Source organism: Nothobranchius furzeri, chromosome 6 (genome assembly GCF_043380555.1).
Source record: "Nothobranchius furzeri strain GRZ-AD chromosome 6, NfurGRZ-RIMD1, whole genome shotgun sequence".
NCBI lineage: Eukaryota > Metazoa > Chordata > Actinopteri > Cyprinodontiformes > Nothobranchiidae > Nothobranchius > Nothobranchius furzeri.
The window spans coordinates 26,575,112-26,587,849 of NC_091746.1; the positions used below are offsets into that span (position 1 = coordinate 26,575,112).

At 44.4% G+C, this 12,738-nt stretch overlaps 1 protein-coding gene across 2 annotated transcripts; it reads right to left on the minus strand.

Moving 5' to 3' along the window:
- Nucleotides 1–7,635: 7,635 nt before the first annotated feature.
- cryba1l2 (crystallin, beta A1, like 2) lies at nt 7,636–12,738 on the minus strand. Of its 2 annotated transcripts, none has more exons than XM_015973588.3 (6): nt 12,654–12,738; nt 12,393–12,457; nt 12,180–12,298; nt 8,828–8,969; nt 8,613–8,755; nt 7,636–8,000 (listed from the first exon to the last, which is right to left on the minus strand). In XM_015973588.3, exons 2-6 carry the CDS (start codon nt 12,453–12,455, stop codon nt 7,853–7,855), a joined length of 615 nt encoding a protein of 204 aa, XP_015829074.1. In that variant the 5' UTR covers nt 12,456–12,457; nt 12,654–12,738; the 3' UTR covers nt 7,636–7,852. The 2 variants fall into 2 exon arrangements, with proteins under 2 accessions (XP_015829074.1, XP_015829082.1); XM_015973596.3 differs by having other exon boundaries at nt 12,577–12,682.

Sequence of the window (12,738 nt, forward strand, 5' to 3'; positions counted from 1 at the left end):
CACAGCCTTTTAATCCAGGTGTTGGTCATCAGCAGCCTGGAAGAAAGGAGGAGGGGCGTTGTCAGGCTCATCACCGGGGCTGGGTGATCCTGGCTCCTGCATCTCAATGGCCAGGCTGGTAGCCGTAACAAGATAATAATAATAATAATAATGCATTGAACTTATATAGCGCTTTTCTAGACACCCAAAGACGCTTTCACACACTCTCGCATTCACACACTGCTAGTGATGGTAAGCTACTTGTAGCCACAGCCGCCCTGGGGAGGTCTGACAGAGGCGAGGCTGCCATTTGGCGCCGTCGGCCCCTCTGACCACCACTAACACAGGCAAGTTGGGTGAAGTGTCTTGCCCAAGGACACAACAGCAGGATACCCCTGGCGGGAGCTGGAATCAAACCCATGACCCTCCGATCATGAGGCAACCCGCTCTACCACCTGAGCTACTGCTGCCCCAGATGTGCAGACAAGATGTGCTCAGAGCACCTGGCTCTAAGGCTGCAGTTCTAAAAATGCAACGGGAGGCAGAGCTTTCCGTTCTCAGGCTCCTTTCTCGAGAAACAACCTTCCAGTTCCCACACCACCCCTTAGGGTCGCTCTCAAGAACGCACGTGCAATTGGAAATAAAACAGCTATTTTAAGGGATTATTTCATCGATCACAAGCAGTGGCGGCTCCAGAAATGTTTTTCTGCAGGTGCTATGAAGGAAGTGGTCATGCGTACCTGTTGTTCTCTAAAACACCTTCAACACTAGCAGATACACATGCGTGCACAACACCTCAACAACACCTGAAACAATCATTAATATACATCATAAGCATATGAACAATCGCTGACTTTTCCATGAAATCATAAACACATACAGCCACACAGAAAACCATCTGTAGTGTTGCAAGGTTAGCTAACATTAGCGTTAGCATTTCCAGCGGCAAAACCCTGGACTGCTGCGACGGTTGAGGGTTGACTCTCTTCATCCAGATCCGTAGGTTTTTGTGGGTCTGAGATCACTTCCAAACATTCATTCTTTTCTGACTGAACCCGTGGAAATGTGGGCAACAAAAACCGATCCATTTTACCACTAGCTCTACCTTTCACTCTCTCTCAGGTGGAAAATGAGGTCAAAGGTTAACATCAATTTCCTGTTTTGGTTGAAGTTTTTACCAGGGGCGGCGTTAGGCCCGGCTACTTGGGCTCAAGCCCTGAATATTTTATGAAAAGTCTAGTGCGTGTTACATTATGTGTGTGTGTGTGTATGTGCGCACGTGTGTGTTAAGCCCCGGATCTTCTTCAGTCCTAAATCCACCCCTGGTTTTTACTATCTACATGATAATTTACTGATTTTTTTTGTTTGTTAAATATTATCACATCCACACGTTAAATTAAAATTAAATTGTGAAAAAAAAATCTAATATTTACTTGGGGGTGCAATGACTAATCCAGGGGTAGCTATAGCGCCCCCTAGCGCCCTCGTGGCGCTGCCACTGATCACAAGGTAAACCTGTTCTGTAGCGCGTGGTGAGTCGGCTTCTCTCTCAGAGCTTTGTTCCTCGGATTGTTCGGTGCTCAGTGTGCCTAGACTTTCTTGTCATGGTGGGGGTCTACTAACTCTGATTCTACCCCCCACCTGAAACAACTCTCGGCCTCTGAGACTCCCAGTAGCTTTGAATGATCACTTTTTGAGCTGGATCTTAGCTCCCCAGTGTTGGTTTTACTTTGCTACTGCCCACTAAAGTATAATTCAAACGTTTTCAATGAATTTTCTGACATTTTAGCAGAGTTTCTCCCAAAATATGATAGAGTGATTATCCTCAGCGATTTTAATATTCATATCTGTTGTCCAGCAAAGATTTTGGTGAGGGAATTCATGGACATATTGGACTCTTTTGGCCTCCAGCAACTGGTTAAGGAGTCTACCCATGATCGCTCTCACATCCCAGACTTAGGCCTAGTCCACACATAGCCGGAGTTTTTTAAAAACGAATATCCGCCCCTCCAAAAACTTGCATCCACACCACCGCGTTTAAAAAAAACTCTGTCCACATGTACCCAGATAAATACGTTGTTAAGGACATGCCAGACCTGTAGGCGGCAGTACTTCCCCCGTTCTTAACATCGTCCTTCGTCTGTGGTCTTCCGCAAGGAGCAGTAATTCCGCTTGCAAAAACAAACAAGCAAAAAGCGCTTGGACAATTGATGGATCGGGTAGTGACAGAGCTCAGCTCTGAGGGCTTCCATGCTGTCGGCTAGTGTAAACACAGGTCGCACACGTGATGTCAGCATTTTTTTGTCGCGGAAAGTGACGTTGCGGACCTTAAAACTCCGGTTTTGTCTGTCCACACGCAGACACCCAAAACGGAGAAAACGCAGATCTTCACTTTGGCTGGAGTTTTTAAAAAGATCCGTTTTCGTGTGAAAAAACTCAGTTTTCGTGTGGATGACAGGCCAAAACGTAGAAAAATATCTACGTTTTGGCAGATCCCCGGCGACGTGTGGACAGTATTGGATTTTCAATTTCTGATCTTTCAGTAAACCCAGTTTGTTTTTCAGACCATTTTCAAATAATTTCAACATCTGTGATTTGACACCTTCCACTGTAAGACATCAAGCACGTCATTACGTCAGGTGTATTTCGCCATGTACTTTCACTCTGTTATCATCTGGTCTGGCCGATGGCTTCTCAACCATTTCACCCAGGTCTAAACCCATGGAAGAAGATGATATGGTGACCACCTGGCTGCTCTTAGCTCTGCTGCACCTCTTAAAATCCAGAGTAAATAATCTGTCTCTGATCCCCGGCTTAATGACAACACTCGAGCTCTTAGACGCCAGTGCAGATCTTATGAACGCAAATGGAAAAAGGACAAACTACAAATTTCTTTACAAATGTTGAAAGATTCTCTGTTCTTGTATCAGAAAGCGGTGAGAACAGCCAGAAATAAGTACTTCAGAAATATAATCACAACACATCTTGGTGATCAAGGAAAACTGTTTAGTACCATTAATTCGGTTCTCTCTTTAAAAGATGCAGCTACACCCTCTGTGCCAACGACGACCCTTTGTACTGAGTTTATGAACTCTTTTCTGCATAAAATTCGGAATATTAGGTCAAGCATCTCGCCATTGGGTCAGTCCACCATTGAGGAACCAGTCTGCCTAAGTCAATTTTCTAAATTCACTCTGTTGTCTCTTCATGATCTGGAGGAGCTGGTCAGGTCCATGAAGCCCTCTGGTTCACCGGAGGACTCCGTCCCACCCAAACTACTAGTTGGGGCCCTTCCTGTGCTGGCGCCATTTATTCCACCTTCAAAAATGCAGCCGTACATCCACTCCTGAAAAAACCTTGCCTAGATCATACTGACCTTTCTAACTATCGTCTGATTTCCAAACTCCCATTTTCCCATCCATCCATCCATCCATCCATTTTCATCCGGTTATTCGGAGTCGGGTCGCGGGGCAGTAGCCTAAGTCGAGAGGCCCAGACTTCCCTCTCCCCAGCCACTTGGGCCAGCTCCTCCGGGGGAATCCCAAGGGGTTCCCTGGCCAGCTGAGAGACATAGTCCCTCCTGCATGTCCTGGGTCTACCTTTAGGTCTTTCTTTAGGTTGGACGTGCCCGGAAAACCTCACCAGGGAGGCGTCCAGGAAGCACCCTGACCAGATGTCCGAGCCACCTCAACTGGCTCCTCTCGATGTGGAGGAGCAGCTGATCTACTCCGAGCCCCTCCCGAATGACCGAGCTTCTCACCCTATCTCTAAGGGAGAGCCCAGCCACTCTTCAGAGAAAATTCATTTCGGCCGCTTGTATCCGCGATCTTGTTCTTTCGGTCACTACCCAAAGATCATGACCATAGGTGAGGGTAGGAACGTAGATCGACCGGTAAATCGAGAGCTTCGCCTTCTGACTCAGCTCTCTCTTCACCACGACAGACTGGTACAACACCCGCATCCCTGCAGATGCAGCACCAATCCGCCTATCGATCTCAAGCTCCAGTTTTTCCTCACTCGTGAACAAGACCCCGAGATACTTAAACTCCTCCATTTGGGGCAGGACCTCATCCCCGACCCAGAGAAGGCATTCTACCCTTTTCCGAATCAAGACCATGGTCTCCCGTTCTTATCCAAGATTATTTAGAAAGTAGTCCACACTCAACTTTCCAATTACTTGGGAGATCAAAGCCTCCTTGACCACTTTCAGTCTGGCTTTAGGCCTCACCACAGCACAGAAACTGCACACCTTCGTGTACTAAATGATATCCTGGTGGCAACTGATACTGGTTCCCATGTCCTACTGTTACTCCTGGACCTCTCTGCTGCCTTCAACACAGTGGACCAGAACATCCTACTTAGGAGACTGGAGTTGTGGGTGGGGGTGAAAGGGACCCCACTTCACTGGTTCAGATCATATTTGTCAGATAGTTAATTTAGAGTTCACATTGACAACTTTTCCTCTCCATCATCTCCACTTCGCTGAGGTGTGCCTCAGGGTTCGATTCTGGGGCCACTCCTGTTCTCGACTTACTTATTGCCATAGGGATTATTTTAGCAAACCTTGGGATGAGTTATCACCTTTACGCTGACGACTGCCAGATTTATTTAGCTTTAAGTAAACCTGACTCAACTTGCCTTCTCGTTGACTGTATTACTGCAGTTAAAGGCTGGCTGTCGGAGAACTTCCTTTGCCTTAACGAAAACAAGACCGACGCCATTCTTTTTAATCCAGTCAATCCAAAGCATGCACCTGGTGACTTCCCTCTACCGTTTTTAAATTTGAAATCTTGTGTAACCAGTCTGGGAGTGAAACTTGACTCTGATTTGTCAATGAGTTTTCAAATTAATGCTACATTCAGGTCTTGTTTTTTTCAACTACGCCACATCTCACGTTTAAAGTCAATAGTCAAACGACCACAGCTGGAGTCTGTTGTTCACACCTTTGTTGCCTCACGTTTAGACTATGCCAACTCAGTACTTATTGGTGGCAGTGTCTCAGCAATTGAGCATCTTCAGAGAGTACAGAATGCGGCGGCTAGATTCCTGACAAACACCTCTAGACGCTGTCATATTTCACCTGTCCTTGCACGCTTGCACTGGCTGCCTGTTAAATATCGTATCCAGTTTAAGGTTTTAACCTTTGTTTACAACACCCTGAATGGTCAAGCCCCTGCTTATCTGTCAGAACTGCTTAAGCCTTATGCTCCACCCAGAAACCTGAGATCGGCAGATCACTTGCTTTTGTGCATCCCAAAAATGAGGTATAAATCTCGTGGGGAGCGGGCCTTTGCTTTGGCTGCCCCTAAACTTTAGAATGCTCTCCCCTAAAGCCGGGCGTACACTGTACGACTTTTTCACTTTTTTGAGCCGATTTTCCAGTCGTGCGAGAATCCACGACATCGGGGCAAGTTTTGCGCCGAGCGGTCGTGTAGTGTACAGGGGGTTACGAGAGGCGATTAACACCACGTGACCAGCTGCCGATCAGCAGTCGTGAGGTCGCACGGACTTCTGGCGTGTTTAAAATTTCGCTCGTCCCTCGTGAGGGTATCGCACTGTTGAAGCGGCGCTGCGAGCAGCTGCGACCCAAAATGTATCAGAACCGCTCACGGCGCATGCGCAATCCTGCATCAACGCCGCTCGCTATTTCCCTAATAACACACATTGTTCGTTTTTGTTTCTACACGTTTTTTTACTCACAAAGATTGTCAAGAAAGCGTGTTTGTCGTGTTCATGTCGAATTAAACTGATCACAAAACACAGATTTACTTTCTTTATTTCGTTTTCCTCATCCAACCCCCATCAATCCCTGTGTGTCCTCCTGCAGCACTCCCGAAGGACAGCAGGCAAAACAAGACAAGAAAGTCTGACGTGTTGAGTAAAAACTGCTATTTTTAGCATATTTTTAGGGCCATCGTGTTGCTACCAGACGTACAGTGTGAGCAGTCAGGTCGCATGCGAGAACTGGGTCGTGCAGTGTGAGCACATGACTCGTGAGATCTGCTCTGCGAGGAAGTCGTACAGTTTGAGCTGAAGCTGAACGCTGCAAGTGAAAAAGTCGCACAGTGTACGCCCGGCTTTAGTGTTCGACAGGCCCCGGAACTGGGTCGATTCAAGTCTGCACTGAAGGCCTACGTCTATCATTTAGCTTTTAATCAATGACCGAGCTTTTATTGTTTTTATGTTTTTATTGTGACTTTGTTTTTACTCTTGTACAGTAGTGCCCAATCCTGGTCCTGGAGGGCCGGTATCCAGCAGGTTTTGTGGTTTCTCTGCTCCAACACACTTGATTCAGTGGTTGAATCACCTGTGCAGCAGTTCATCAGGCTCTACAGAAGCCTGTTAATCACCTGCTGATTGTGTTGAAGAAGGGTTAAAACTAAAACCTGCTGGATACCGGCCCTCCAGGACCATGATTGGGCACCCCTGCTCTAGTATGTATCTTTTAAATTTTTAGGTTATCCCTTTTATCTCTTATATGATCTTTATCCTGTTTTTATCTTGGGATTTTTCCTTTATATTACTACTGTGCAGCACTTTGGTCAGCTGCCATGCTGTTTTTAAATGTGCTTCATAAATAAACGTGGTATGGTATGGTATCTGTGAGGCAGAAACCCCGTTAGGGTAAGCTTGGGTTATCCTGGCCCATCCCCTTAGTTATGCTGGAGGGCATACTTGGTTATCCCGGCTCATCCCTTTAGTTATGCTGTTAGACCTTTCTGGAGTTCATTTCTCCGCACACATATTGGCCGTTTTGGTGTGTTTGGGACTCACTTTGGCTTCATTCTTCAGATTTCGTTCTTCATCTGTACTTTATGCTGAAACAAGCTGCTGCTGATGTTTTAGTCCCATCATCTCATAATGACTTAATGATGAGTGCCAGCTGAACACTCGCCGCCATGGCAACTTCTTCACACAAACAAGCAAAACCTTAATGCAGACCTCAGTCACGATCCAACTGAAAGCATCAAAGAGAAAAGGCTTTGGGCTGATTTAACTCCTTATTTTGGATTCCGGAACTGCGCTGCTCTGGGTGGCTGCATGTTGGAGTAGCTCTGTTGACTATATGTAAGCTTTGCCTTTTCTTGGACATTTTTTCTTCTAGTTTCTCAAGAAAAACTATATTTTTGGACATTTTACTTTTCTGTTCCTGGTGCCGTGAAGCTTGGAGGAATTTTACTGCTATTTTTTTCACTTTTTGAGCATTTGTTATGTTGCGTAACCATGGCAGCAAGCTGGTTTACAATCGGGAGCAGCTGATTAACATTGGGAAGGCTGAAATAATACCTCAACTGAAGCCACAAATCTCAAATGAGCTAAAACGCAAGAAGCGTGGATGCAGAGCGGGAACAAAACGGAGACAGAGAAAGAGTTTAAAAAAAAAAATCAATTTCCCTCTGGGATTAATAAAGTATTTTTGAATTGAATTTGAATTGAATTTTAGTGCATTAGTGTGTTTTTATACAAGCGAGTTTATCCTCATGATTAAATGTTTGTAGAGATGACTAAAAACTAAATTAAAGTCAAACACTTGAAGCACTTTTCATGTGATGAACTTTGTTGTTTGAAAATGACTAAAAGGCTTTGGAGTACAATAATAATAATAAATGAGATTTCGTTAAAGATAAATAACATGAATCACAAACAAACCCAACATCTGACTGTGAACTTTATTTCACTCGTGTGTCTCACAACGGTGTTTCATCCCAGACTGAATGGTGAGTGTGTGCTGGTTTCAGAGGTAGCTGCTGCGTCGCTGATGGTTTGTGTCGTCGCTCTGGTCCAGAAACATCCAGCTCTCGTGCCTACTAACGGTGCAGCACCCAGGTATTAGCCGGAGCCGCTGCTGCTGCCGCCGTTCTGCTCGGCCTCCTCAGTGCCTGATGCGTCTGATGGACTGGATCTTGGGAGTCTGGCAGTGGGAGCCCCAGTTCCTCCAGTGCTGGTAGTCTCCGCTGTGCCTCTCACACTCCATGATGTACTGCTGACCTCTGTAACCCGGGTACTCGTAGCACACAAAGCTGGAGGAGAGCGCCAAGTAAAACTTGTGTGAGTTATTCTTGTTTAAGTGAATATTTGTGCATCTTTAACACATGAAATTAACATTTTTTTAATGAAAAGAGTAAATGTTTTGAGTCAGTGTTGGAATTTAAAAGCAGATCTGCAGAAAAAATGAAATAAAAGCAACTTCAAATATTTTAGAGCAGGTTCTGATTTAAAGAGCAAGTCACCCCCAAATCAATATTTTTTGCTGATAAACTATATAAATGAGTGTCTAATTGTGCTGTAGGCACGTGTAGTCAATAATTTAGTGCATCTTATTTAAAATTAAAATATTCTGCCTAAAACTGTCAGTGTTGCACCTTATCGGGTAAAAAATCAGCACTACGTTTGATTTTAAATCTGCCATCGCTATTTGCTAAGATGTACCCTATGACGTATGCTGGTACCATATGATGTCACAATGCTGCCGTGAGCCTTTGTGTGTGTATGATGTTTATGCCAGGCAACTCCTCCTTGTGGCATATTTTTCAGGAAATGGGTGCAAAGTTAGACTCTGGTAGGGGGTGACTTGCTTTTCAAATTATTTCAAATTCCCACAACAAAGTTTTTGCACCAGCCTGAAGACTTACGCGCCACTCTGCACATGCATGGAGCCCACCTCGGGTCTGAACCAGCCCATGGCCTCCAGGGACGGGTAGTCGTCGCACAGCTCGGTGCAACGGCCCGTGAAGTTCTCCCTCTCATAGATCTTCATGCGGCTGCTTTGGTGAGACTGTGGAGGAACAGAAATCAGTTCATGGTGTTTGTGGTCTCCACCTCCCACCCCTCCAGCAGCCAGACTCACAGCACAGTAGATGGGACGAAAGGACATGAAGCGCTCGCTGTGGTAGGACAGAGAGCCGGCGTAGGACTCCCAGTTGGGGTACTCGCCCCTCTCCAGGATGAACTGCTGACCCTGGAAATCGATGTGCTCAAAGCCCACCCAGCTGCAGACACCAGCGGTAAAAACGTGAAAACAGCTTCAACACGACAGGAAGACCCTTTAGATCTACAGGTTTAATTCCTGGAAAATTAATTATTTTTAAAACTCATCAGCAGCAAAAACAGAAAAAAGTTATTTGATCTGTTTCTATGAAAGTTGTGTTATTTTAGTATTATTATAATTTAGTTGTGCTTCTATCAAACAGCAAATTTTAAAGGGACTTTATGGACTTTTGAATTTTTATGCTCGCGATTGCCCCCTCAGGCCAAAAGCGTAACGGCAGCTTCAATAGTAGGCTCGTGCACGAGGCACGCATGCTGTACGTGCACACTCCTTAGCGAAAATAACAGCTGAGACAGTCCTGTGTGTGTGTGTGTGTGTGTGTGTGTGTGTGTGGCCCGGAGGACAGAGGACAGGAGAACACGCAGCTAATTAATTAAATAATTTGGTTCTGTACCTTTCTCTTCAGCACAGCTGACAAAGGTTTATGATGGGTCAGTCCTCCTGCATGCTCAGATCATTCCCTTCGCTTGCTTGAAAAATTGTTCCAAAATGAAAGTTGAACCCACATCTTTTTTTATCTGTGAATTCAATGCCGTTCGGCGAGTCTCAAATAAAAATGTGGGCATCTTACTGTAAAAAAAATATACCAATTGTAGGAGCCATTATTGTTTTGGTTTAGATTAGATTATGATCTAAGTTTATTTTGATAATGTTTTATGTACATTTCAGTTTATTGCACTATGGTTTGTATTTCCTTTGACCACTGGTGGCACTGCGGAGCCTATAAAGGTGTTGAGGTGGCAGTGCATTGGCGTTTTGTGGGTGACGGGAGGTCACACGGTTTTTACCGCTTCATTTGGGTTTCATATGCCACATCTAATTTGCCGTTATAACTTTCATCATTTACATAAACCTGGACAAGAAATAGCCATTCTGGACCCAGCTTGTGATCGTCAACATATTCAATAAATGGGACAATAAACCCAAACCCGCTTTCTGCCTGGACAATATTGTTGAAGCGAGTCATTGCCTCCACCCGCACCCGAGGGTGACTAAAAGTGGGACTTGATAGTCACTACACCAATAATGTAAAAAAGAAACTAAATGAACTATGTTCACACCCAGAATCAAACCCGGGTCTTCTGCATGAGAGTCAGACATCTTACAAGGTGAGCTACACTCTAGTAGCAATCACAGTATCTGTAACTTTTATATCCTTGATGACAGCTGAAACAACGTTAATCCAAAGAACGGTTCGGAGCAAAAATGGCTATTTTGTTGCTAATTTGCAGGAAATATCTAGAAGAAAGTTCTACAGAAAGTAGCTAAGGGTCCTCAGAAATGTAGCTAGCTTTGTCACTAGGCGTTAGGAACAGCGACAAAGTGGCACTGCCTCTCTCTCTGCTGCTAAAGCTACGGATAGCAAATGCTACGGGCGATGCCTGAGCGTGAACGCGCATGAAGCAGCCTGCTCGACCCGAGCATCTCTCTTTTTCTGTGATTTTACAGAAAAACAGACAATCACAGTAAAAATGCCAGGGCTCGTTCTACAGGACCAGGGCATTGCAGGAGAATGTATGAAGAAGAATTTTATTATTTCTATTCATGTTTTGGCTGTCAAACTTCCATAATGTCCCTTTAAGCTTAGTAAGAATCGATGCCTTTACTATTATTGTTTAAACATTGATGTCGGGCGAGAATCAAAGCTTTCAGATGGAGAAACCATCAGTCAGGGTCAGAAAAGTTTAAAGAATAAAGCTCTGAGCTGCTTTTTTACAGAAAGATGCTCCTAACTTGTCAAACTTCTAATTGATACCTTCCTTACTTTTATTTTTCTCTTTAAAGTGCAAAAGGATGCACAAGAAACAGCATTTGAAGCTTTTTCAGGCTTTTCATTGTTTAATTGGGTCTACCATTGAAATGATATTTTCTTCTTCTTCTTCGTCTACCATTGGAATGAGTTTGTGACCGCTCATGGATATTTAGTAGAATCCGGTCAAAGACCACACGGTCCCAAATTAGTTTTTATAAGTAAAGCTTTTTGTAGAATCAGCGGGACTTACCTCCTATAGGAACGAGATAATTAACTCAATTTGGAGCAGAAATAACGAGCTCCTTATTTCGGATGCTTAGTCAGAAATCCCATCCAGCCGAGTTACGACTTCTTGACGGTCAATAACAGATTTTATGGTTTTATATTTAGGTCTAAAATTCTAATTAGTTAATGCATAAAATAAAGCAAAAAAGACAATAATGAGTAATTAAGGACATGAATGCAATTATTTTACAAACATTCAGGAATTACTGAAACGACTGCGGCCGTAATACTTGTAATAGCAAAGCAGCAGCAGATTTTAGGTGAATAATGTCTTGTATCATATTTCCTTTCTTGTGGCATTTTGTATGCAGAACTGGAGTTAAAGGTGCAGTATGGAAGAATATAGTGAGAATTTGTCACTTGACGACGGCTGGCAAAAGTTCCCAGTCGTTTAAAATGGTTGCAGTACCCAAATTTTTACCAGGATGCCATTTTAACTTAATTTCTACATAACGCACCTGTAAACACCAGACTTGCTTAATGGCCACCCCTGGCCACCCCTTGGGGGCGCCATTGCTCGGCATCCTCACAAACTGTAAACAGCAGCTTTGTTCCATTTTAGTTTAAGGAGAAAAACATTCAACCCCTGGCAGAGAACATGACTGACACATTAGACGGTTTTGTGAGTATTTGCCTGTATAATTCTTACATATTGCTCCTTTAAAAGGACATTTTTGTCAGGTTTATAGAAATACACAAAATTAATTAACAATAAGTTGAAAAACATAATTTAGGCAGGGAGTTCTAGTTATTTTATCGTAGCTTTATATAAATATCAAAATGAAAAGTAATTCGTAAAAATCTCTTTTAAGGTCACTAAACCAGCGGCGTTCCTCTCTCTCTCTCTCTCTCTCTCTCTCTCTCTCTCTCTCTCTCTCTCTCTCTCTCTCTCTCTCTCTCTCTCTCTCTCTCTCTCTCTCTCTCTCTCTCTCTCTCTCTCTCTCTCTCTCTCTCTCTCTCACACACACACACACACACATGTGTGAATGTGTGACTGGCACACGCACGCGCGCGCGCGCGCGCGCACGCACACACACACGCACACGCACGCACGCACGCACGCACGCACGCACACACACACAGACCTGCAGGCGTACAGTTTGTGTGACTCACGCTCCACTCTCCACCCGGATGGAGCGGATGTTGTCCATGCCACACTCGTAGATGTTGCAGCACTCGGAGGTGAACTCCTGACGCTTTCCTTGGAAATGCTCCTGGTCAAACACAGTCACCTGGGGGGACACGGGGGTGGGGACATGAGGGGACACAGGGGCCTGTGGGCGTCTATAAAAGCTGTTAAGAGTAAATTAAAGTGAGTGAACTCACCTTAAAGAAAGGGGCGGTGCCCATCCTGGGGAAGAACATGTGGTTTTGACAAGCTTTATTCATCTCTACAAAATAAAACAAAATAAAGAGTTAATTCTAACTTAATGGCATAATAAAATAGATTATTTTACACTAACAGCATCAATTTGGAGTTGATTTCACTAAATGAGGAGGTTTTTATCACCTGAAAGGAAAGTGAATGTGAATAAATAAAGCAGGTAGAGTTGTGGGTTGAATCTCTCAGGTGGGAAAGTGTTTTACCTGGATGTTCTCCTCGCGCTCCTCAAAACAAATCCTCTACTTTTGTGCCAAGCTGGTGCTTCTGCTTTATACTGGCGTCCACGCG